Source organism: Cibotium barometz, chromosome 42 (assembly GCF_041138505.1).
Source record: "Cibotium barometz isolate CiBa-2024 chromosome 42, ASM4113850v1, whole genome shotgun sequence".
NCBI lineage: Eukaryota > Viridiplantae > Streptophyta > Polypodiopsida > Cyatheales > Cibotiaceae > Cibotium > Cibotium barometz.
This window is the reverse complement of record NC_141087.1, coordinates 14,839,380-14,848,598: the sequence shown is the minus strand read 5'-3', so window position 1 is coordinate 14,848,598 and position 9,219 is coordinate 14,839,380. Positions and strand designations below refer to the sequence as shown.

The following is a 9,219-nucleotide window of genomic DNA, read 5'->3' as shown; positions in this document are numbered from 1 at the left end:
TTTTAAATTTCTGTATTTCCCTTGTACTATACGATTTCAATTTGGCTTGCCTTCTAGTTGGGCTTTGTTGTAATGAGAGAGAAATACTAGGTGGAAAGAGGGACAAGCAATATTTCTCTAGTAACTTATTTGAAATTTGAACCATTTTTTCAAGACCTCGTCACAATTGTATTTTATACTTTGGGTTCCCCGTATACTGTTAGGAGGAGGAGGAGGAGGAGGAGGAGAGAGAGAGAGAGAGAGAAAGAGAGGGAGGAACACGTATACTGTAGGAGGAGGAGGAGGAGGGAGAGAGAGTGGGGGAGGGGGGGATGGTGAGGAGGAGGAGGAGGGGGGTGGGATGCGGAGGAGGAGGAGGGGGGAGGAGGGGGGCGGGGTTGGTTTCTTTTGTGTGGGGATGAAAGTCAGAAGTCTCCTTTTATTAAAATGAAAGCAGCTTCTTTCTTAGCGCTGGGTAATTTGCTGAAAAGAAATAATAATGGGTGACTGTTGACATACTGTACACAGGGTGATGCTGGCTGGAGTAATACACACAATCCCAAAAGCTTAATCACATCTGGGCGCTACAACAACAAAACAAAGGTGAGGCATGCAACCTTTCCTTCACAACATAAATAGTGCATTGTCCAAAAACCCTCCTTTTCCACAGTAGCACTACTCTGTATGCTAATGCATCCACAGTAGGTCTGATAAACCTTCCTTACCATGCTAGAGCAGCTAGAGCATTGACATTATATCCCTTAGCATGCTAGGACATTGGCATTATATCATAAAACCTGCCCTCCACATGCCAATCCCATTGACATAAGAACAAAAAACCTTTCCTTGGCCCACAGAGCACAAACACACCCGGTTTTGAGCCGCCCTGACATCACGGTCAATCCAGCAATCAAAGAAAAAAGATGAACACCTTCCTTCACATCATAATGCATGGATATTATGCCCAATAACCTCTTGTCAATAGGCCAAAAACCCTTCCCTTCATACAAAACTGGTCTTGCTGCTGCATACATATCAGGTCTGCAACCCTGCCCTTCACACGGCTTGCATAGCCCATTAGAGCTAGAAACCCTTACCTTCACATAGCAATGCAAAAACCCTAGGGTCAAAACCCTTGCCTATACATGATAGTACATCAGTATCATGCTGAAAACACTCCCCTTCACATGATAGTACATCAGCATCATGGCCAAAACCCTTGTCTTTACTTACAGTACATCAGCATCATGTTGAAAATGCACCCTTTACTGACTGTTTTTGGTAAAAAACCATCCCGTTTACATAATAGTGCATTGGCAATTGGAGTTTACTGTCAGTTTTATATGACTTTTCTCTTTGACAGCATCTGGGGAGGCCATTTCAGCCTCCATGCCCGCAGCACTTTTCTTCATTCCATCAATAGGAGTGGGATGCTGAGTGATTGCTACAGGAACATTGATGGTTTCCTCTTTGTGAGACCACTCGACAGAAGACTTGGCTTCCTTGTGCCTGCCTTTCCAGGTTCCTGTTTTTGTCACTTTTCCTCTTAAAGAGCTTATGTAATCTGCATTTGGAAATTGTCCTCTTACTTGATACCATAATGGTGTCGTGGCCACAGTCACAGCTGCAGCTTCTTCTTTCTCGGTTGCTATGGATGCTGCCTTGTACACCATGTCATGCACAATAGAACTGCAAAACAGTATTGTATTTGTAGCTTCCTCCATGGAAAAATTGTGCGTTGCAGGTTTCCACCCTGGGCTTGCACTGGTCCTTAGAGGGGACTCTGCATTTCAGATATACCACAGTTTTCTGTGAGTTATTATCGTAAATTTGGCAAGAGTGACTTTCATGCGAAAACTTTATGTCTACATGCATAAATGTTCCCCAGCATCAGCTAGATCAATCAAAGAGTTGGAATTAATGTCCAATTTCATTGGTTGAATGAATGTTTATTGATTATGTTAGTGTCTAGTGGCAGCAGCAGCAGCAGCTGCTCAGGCATATGGCTGACAGAAGGTCCCAGCAGATGGGGCTGCAGATGGTTCAACCAGCTGTATGCACCCCGTGTGGGCAGCCAACCTGCACAAACAATCTGGGCCACTTTGGCCAAGGCAAAGGGACACAGTGTGGGGGGACATTATAACCAGCATAGCTGCATGACATATTTCAAATGCCAATCATCTATAGTATTCCCCTTGCCCTTAATAAATGCATTCACTCATTTCTAGGTAGACTTCATTCCCACTCTGAGGCATTTGGGACAGGATTGGGAAAGAAAGATACTCCCTGCACAAGTGTGGATTTATTGCGAAGTTCCTCACTGTCTAAATCCATGTTTACAGACCTTTAGCATGCAGTGGCAGTACCAAATACCAGTTAGCTTGTGTCTCTAAATGCAAGAGACGACGACGACTCCTACAAACAACTTGATCTTGGCAGCAGTGGGGAGAGAGAGGATGAGACGAGAGGTCAGCCGAAAAGGAAGAACCTTGCAAGCAAAACAAAAGCGGCTTCTTGCCCTTAAAAGGTCCTGTGTCTGCTTATTCTGCTTATAATTACTCACAAACTCATGGTCAAACCACCACAGGAAAACAGCTGAAACGATTTCATTAATCTTACCTGTGAGATGAGGTTGCTGCTGATCCTCTCTAAGCATTGGTGAAACCATTTGCATAGCTATGTTCTCTTGGCCTTCACCGTGTGTATTTTTTGCAAGCGAGCTAATTTCTTGTGAGTTGACATGCATTGAAAGCAATTCAGGGCTGCTGAACTGCTGCATCTCATTTGAGCTTTGAGGGATCCCCTCTAAGGAGACCCAAGTTTTGATTGGTCCATTACCAAATGCTTTTTGCAGTTCCATATATTTGGGCTCAAAACCTTCAATTGGGATATCTGCAGAAGCTTTTTCAACCATAACTTTCTTAGGTAACTCATCTCCATCATCTATAGCATCCCTGGATTTCAGGTCAACTGGGATACCTATAGCAACATCATGCTGTTTGTCCTGTGCTTTTGAAAACAAGGCATCTGGGTTCACAGTTGCAGCAGTATAGAATCTATCTTCATCTCCCCCCGACAAAGTAGCTTCAGTACCCTCATGGTGTGACACGACTTTCTTTAGCTGTTCAAGAACTTCTTCCTCCAAGTTGATTGCAAGGCTATTTACTTGAGAGTTAGCTATTCGCTCCCCAAGCATAGTCTTCCCTGGATCAATATCACTCGCACTATCAACAAACAACAGCTTTCTAGGTGTCCCAGAGCCACTAGTTTCAGACCCTCTGATAAATACATCCTCCATAGTTTCCAGTATGTCAATGTTATATTCACGGCAACTGTCTTGTGAAGCCAGTTCAGGTTGATGGAGGAGGCCTTCTTGTCTTTGTGATCTTGGAGTGAACTCACCGGTGCTCATTTTCCCTGATGATTCGAGTCCATGGTAAGAACACTGGTCCCAATTCCCTTTGCTGCTTGCACCAGTAGTTAAAGGGCATTCAACTGCTTCCGGGTACACTGACATCTGTGTGCCACAATATATGTCAGGCTTGAGAGAGGAATCTACGCTTATGTTGACAAGATGCGATCTTTCTAACGAAAGTTCATCCACTAAGGGACTGATCCTGGTTACCTGCTTGGAAGACTTTGGCAACGTGCCAACCGGCAGATGCCCTCTCTCTGGTGAATCTGTGTTGTCCATCAATAAAGCAGGTTGGATTGACACTGATGGATCTACCACTTCTTTAGATTTCAAGCAGCCACCATATTCTGCATGACTAGAGGGTGTTTTATCTGTGGAAATATCCATTCTAAGGTTAATTGGTTGGCTTTGCTTACTATCAGAGCAGTTGGGCATGCTGGCTTGTCTTTGTGGAGACCAGGCGACTTGCTCATACCTGGCTTCATAACTTGCTTCTTGCAGCCTTTCTTGGTCTGAGTTGTATGGTTGGTTTGAGGTCTGACTCATATCGAGGGTCGGTACCTTAGGTATATCTGGAACAGAGTGAGACTTGTGCAGATCAATGGAGCCACAATCCTGCCATTGGGTGCCATTATACTGTATAGAGAGGTCCTCTTCAATGTCTACAAATGCCTGATCTGCAGTTTCTTGGCTGTGAGGTGAAGCAGTGACGTCCCTTTGATAATGTAAACCTGGAGAGTCACTATCCACAGAACCATATTCACGATCACTAATGGGAAACTTAGTTGTGAAAGAACAGTCGTCCCCTCCTTGTGCAGATTCTTTATGACTAGCTTGACTTCTCTCTATAAATGCTTCATGTTCAGGTGAATCAAGAGTATTTCCATTCCTGATTTTATCCATCTCACAACCATGGATTGCACCCATTGGGCTTGATGTGCTGTCGGTGACACTCTCATGCTCGAATTGATCCACATAATCATGCCTTTCAATATACTCTGGATCTATTGCACCATTTCTGTTGACCTTAATTTTACTGATTGCAGGTCCAGGAGACAAGCTCTTGTCCCATTTGCTCTCTATTTCTGTCTCCCCTTCATCGCTGCTCTCATCGCCAGGGAAGATCCTTACGCCCTGCTCTGAGCTTGCATTGCTGCTAGCTGTGATGGAAGGCTCTAAGATGGGACTTGCAGGCCTGTGCCGTGCAACTGGATGCCCAACATTATAAAACGAGGATGTAGGGGCACTGGACAGCAGAGGCCGAAACATGTTTTGTGAGATGGAGTGATGATCCTGCACAGATAAGCAGAATCTGAAATCATGCAAATAAAAGACTTAAGAAAATGCAATCCATGTGAAGAAAAAACACTGGGAAGAATGAAAGTAGCATACCACACGCCGCATGGATGGTTCCAGAGACTTCCTTGAGGAAGCATTGGAGAAGCCAAGTGTCTCTATGGAGGAGCTAGTTGACCTTATCTGCTGTTTTATGGCATTACTGTACCTGATACTTACGCCGTCATCAAACCTTCCACCTACTGTCTTAGTATCTCCAAGCGTAGGACTTGGACTTGCAGCATTGAAGTCAAGAAAAGTGGGTTCCAGGACCTCTGTGCCATCATCTGATGAAGAGATGACCGATCCTTTACTGCTCCAATGATCTTGACTGGTTGTGGAGCTGGAGACTCTTGAACCAGATGATGAGGAATTGCGCCACCGAGATCGACTGATGTCAATTGTCTCAGAGTAGGAGTGCCTGGCTTCTACATGGGTGCCTGGCCTTGAATGCAATGTTGTACCCCTAGAGCTTGGTCGGTCTGAAATCGAAGTGCGAAGGTTAGGAGGGGGTTCTGCAGAGAACCCAAGTTCAGACGGCTTCCACGCCTGCAGTTTTGGTGATACTGAAGCTCCTCTATTCCTTCCCTTTGAAGGATGGGCATTTCTCTCTGTGGAAGATGATCGCACACTTGGGGATGTGTTCAACCGTCTCAATCTTGGAGGCGAGGACCTTGTTGATGCCCTGTTCAAGGTAGTTGTTGACCTTGTCAGTGACTTTGTTGGAGTAGCAGGTCTAAGTGTTGGGCTTGAACTTATTCTTGAAGGGGAAGGTGCTTTTCCTCTCATAAGTGTGTTTGTGCTGCTTGTAGATGAGGCTATGCTTGTTGGTGTGCGAGGGCCAGGGCTTCTGGCCGAAACTCTGTTGTGCAGCTCTCTTGCACTTGGTCCTGAGAACTGGCAATTTGGCAAAACAGCACATTACATTCATCACACATTGTAAAGCTTACCTAGAAAGCCCAAGAAACAGCTCAAGCAAAACTGCTTACTCTTGAAACTTTTGAAGCAGAGTGAGTTTGAGTAAGAGCACTCCGTTCCACATGGGTCAGTGGAGAGTCTTTGTCCAATGATGGGAAAAGAGGGGTTCCTGGTGGAGTTAGAAGCCTGCATTAATCCAAACTTTCTCACTTAAGTTAGCATTCTACATACAATTTAACCAGTAATAATACACACTGGGAATATAACCTGCATGATAGTCAAGAGCATGGGAACTCTGCTTGCACACATAGGGAGAACCCTTTTACATGTTGATAAGGTTAGATCGTGTTGCTCACAAAGTGGGATGTAGTTGTAACAGTGGTGATCCATGTGTGACAGACATGCACTGTGATCAAATATGAGTACATGCATCCTGATGGAATGGGCCACTCGATGGGCATGAGAGGGGACAAGCAATCTTGTGAAATAGAAGGGTACCCACCAGTCATAATCATTTTTGTCTGAGTCAGTTGCGAGAAGATCATTGCCTTTCCAAGGGGGTGTTGATGAAGTAGAGATACGAAAACCAGTGAGTCCTCCAAATTTTGTTGCTACAAGAAGTTGGATCACAACATAATGGACTGGTTAGCACGAAATCTCTCTCTCTCTCTCTCTCTCTCTCTCTCTCCAATCCAGGCTACCCTGCAGATACCCCACTGGTTGCATTGCACCCCCAGAATTGGACTGCAACTAACCCACTATTTGCATTGCACTCAAGACATTGCACTACAGAAATAACCATTGCTGCAGACACTCCACCCCATCCACAATGTAAGACGCACAAAATTGGACTGAAATAAGCCACAAAACAACACTGCAATCTTCACAGCACACAAATAGCACTGCAGTATAATTCATGAACTTGTACTTGAAACCAACTACAAAACTGCCTGCATCAGACACAGGTGAACTGCAGAAAATGGGTTTTGAGAAAAAATCAGTGAATCTGATGAAATCAGCAGTTGAAGGCATAGAGTTTAGAGTCTTATGTAGGGCAGTCCAGGAAAATGTAGCCAATGGGGTGTGGGCATAATGCAGATGCAGATGGGTAGAGTAAATGGGTAGTGGGCAAAAAAATGCAGGCAAATCTATGATGATAAACTGTGTTATGCAGCCAATCCGATGATGAACTTACGCAGAGAAGCTTCAATGTCATCGGTGGAAGGGTGGAGGAAGTTCTTGCGCTCCCGGGTTCGCATGTCGTAGAAGAGGGCAAGGTCCTCGTCTCTGCTGCCGCTGCCACTGTCCCTGTCATTTAACCAGCCCTCATTGCTCCTTGTCCACTTCTGCTGCCTTCCACCACCTGTGGAGCGGCGAGGGCTTTGATTCCTCATTGCCTGCATCACCACCAGTAGCAAAAAAGCAAGGCTTCTCCTGCTGCTACTGCTACTACACAGGTAGCAATAACTGTCAGCTCACCAATTAAAGGCACAATCTGGGCCATTCCTGTATATTCTCCTGATGGCTGTCGCTAACACTTGCCTGTTGTTCTCTCCTTTCCTACTACAGTTTGAGCATATTCCCGTACAGTAGAGCTCACTGACCCCCTCCATAGCATATTCAAGGCAGGCTACAAGAAGCTTGCTTGCCAAAAGGCAGGCCACATCTGAAGCATCAGAGACCTTGCTTTCCAAAATGGAGGCTACAATTGGAGATAAAAAAGCTTGCTTTTGCACTGTGCAGGCCACAAGTGAGGATCAAAAAGCTTTCTTTTCTTGTAATTTGAGATCAATTGCTCGCTGTCTTGCAAGTCCAATTCTGTGCACTGCAGATGTTTGCAATTGGAAGGGTTTCCAGCCTCTGATTCTCTTTCTACTTCAGGTAATCTCTACTTATTTACTACAAAAGATGGGTACTTAGCTGCAAATCTCATCCATTCGGTTTTTTTTTTGGAGAGGGGGGGGGATGTGGTTAATAGCTTTCAAGTGGGATCACTTATTTTTCACTGTAATCTTGCAAAGCCCCTGCAGAGCAATTAATCCTGCAGATTAAGCACTGTGTTGTACACATGCTTTGGCAAAGCAAAGAGTGAAGACAAAATCAGGCTAAGAATTTTTGGCACACTGAGAGCGCTTCCGTCACTCTCAAGGTCCAAATTGAAGTCTTTTGTAATCCAAATTTACCACCAAAAAAATGCAATTTGGGACGGCTGAGTTGAGGCACTGTTGGGCCGGCAAAAACGGTAGAAATAAAAAGGGAGGCGACCCTACTGATAAGTTATGCAATAATCAAAGTGATTTATCCGCCCAAAACCGTCTTCTTCACAATTCCCCCGTCAATCTGTTAGCGCATCTTTTCATGTGCTACAGTTCTTCTTCTTCTTCTTCTTCTTAGAAATGGGCTGCTTTTGCTTTTCCTGTCTGATGCATTGCAGTGTGTGTGTGATGTGCGTGTGTGTGTGCGTGTGTGTGTGTGTGAGAGAGAGAGAGAGAGAGAGAGAGAGAGAGAGAGAGCATTCCTGTTCCTAATACTCTAGCAATGGGCAATAGTTGTTGCTATGTCTGCTGTTGCTTTTGCTTCTCCTCTCTCTTTGTTGTTGTTGGCAATGGCCTGCTTTCTGCCTTGGTGGCAATGATCTGGCTGCATCAGGCGTTGAATAACAGTGTCACCAACAAGATTACACCACCAAAGGAAGCTAATTTAAGCTAAGATTGGATTAGATCAGCTTAATCTTGTTGCATTCTGCAGTGTCTCTATCTAGAAACATCATCAAAAGCATGTAAAAGCTTTGCTTTGCTGAGAGCTCATTGGGTTGTTAATGTGCTCAAGGGAGACCCACCCAACAACTGATTGATGCATTTTTTTTGGCCCCATTAGAGAGCTGGTGAGGTGCTGAGGAAGGGTGGGGGTGGGGGTGGGGGTGGGGGTGGGGTGGGAATGGGGGGAGGGTATCCCCCATGCTTGAAGAAGCCACACACAAGCTTAAATTGGGGTCACTTGCAGGGAAAGCAAAATACTCAGAGCTTTTGTGTAGAGGTGACTGTTTGCTTTTGTGTGCGCGCGCGCGCGCTTGCGTTTTAGAAGTAAATACTGTGTAGAAGAGGCGCAATGCTGTGCGACAGGTAGAAAAAGCAAGCAAAATTGGGTTGAAATTTGCCAGCCAAATCCTATGAGGGTGAAATGCATGGGATAAGGATGGGAACGTGTGTGTGTGTGTGGGGGTCTGCGCGCGTGCGTGTGAGAGAGATAGAGAGAGAAAAAAGCAGCAGCATTTATGTCAACAGCTTTTTGCATCGGAAAATTCTGCGTCTCGTTATAATTGATTTTACCGCAAATTTTTAAGTGATAATAAGTTGGTTAATAAATATTTATTATGTTATCTTATTGCTAGCAAAAATAACTTATTGATTTTACCGCAAATTTTTAAGTGATAATAAGTTGGTTAATAAATATTTATTATGTTATCTTATTGCTAGCGAAAAATAAGGAAATGAGCAAGTGGTGCAAATAATAATAATAATTATTATTATTATAAACTTCAAATACCATACAAGCAATCAATGGCCGCTTTA

General features: G+C 44.5%; 1 protein-coding gene across 2 annotated transcripts; it reads right to left on the bottom strand.

Annotated features, from left to right (window-relative positions):
- Positions 1-416: 416 nt before the first annotated feature.
- On the bottom strand, positions 417-8,604 carry LOC147614199 (uncharacterized). Of its 2 annotated transcripts, XM_086780736.1 has the most exons (7): positions 6,843-8,604; positions 6,150-6,258; positions 5,719-5,833; positions 4,787-5,626; positions 3,605-4,687; positions 2,599-3,496; positions 417-1,762 (listed from the first exon to the last, which is right to left on the bottom strand). In XM_086780736.1, exons 1-7 carry the CDS (start codon positions 7,048-7,050, stop codon positions 1,278-1,280), a joined length of 3,738 nt encoding a protein of 1,245 aa, XP_086636862.1. In that variant the 5' UTR covers positions 7,051-8,604; the 3' UTR covers positions 417-1,277. The 2 variants fall into 2 exon arrangements, with proteins under 2 accessions (XP_086636862.1, XP_086636861.1); XM_086780735.1 differs by having other exon boundaries at positions 2,599-4,687.
- Between the last annotated feature and the right edge of the window lie 615 nt (positions 8,605-9,219).

Excerpts from the sequence above, each read along its gene's own strand:
- LOC147614199 (XM_086780735.1), bottom strand. The coding sequence starts at position 7,050 with ATGCAGGCAATGAGGAATCAAAGCCCTCGCCGCTCCACAGGTGGTGGA. Across the intron at positions 5,834-6,149 it reads GACAAAAATGATTATGACTG|GCTTCTAACTCCACCAGGAA; the intron begins GTGGGTACCCTT and ends GGATTAATGCAG. Across the intron at positions 5,627-5,718 it reads CTGCTTCAAAAGTTTCAAGA|TTCTCAGGACCAAGTGCAAG; the intron begins GTAAGCAGTTTT and ends CCAAATTGCCAG.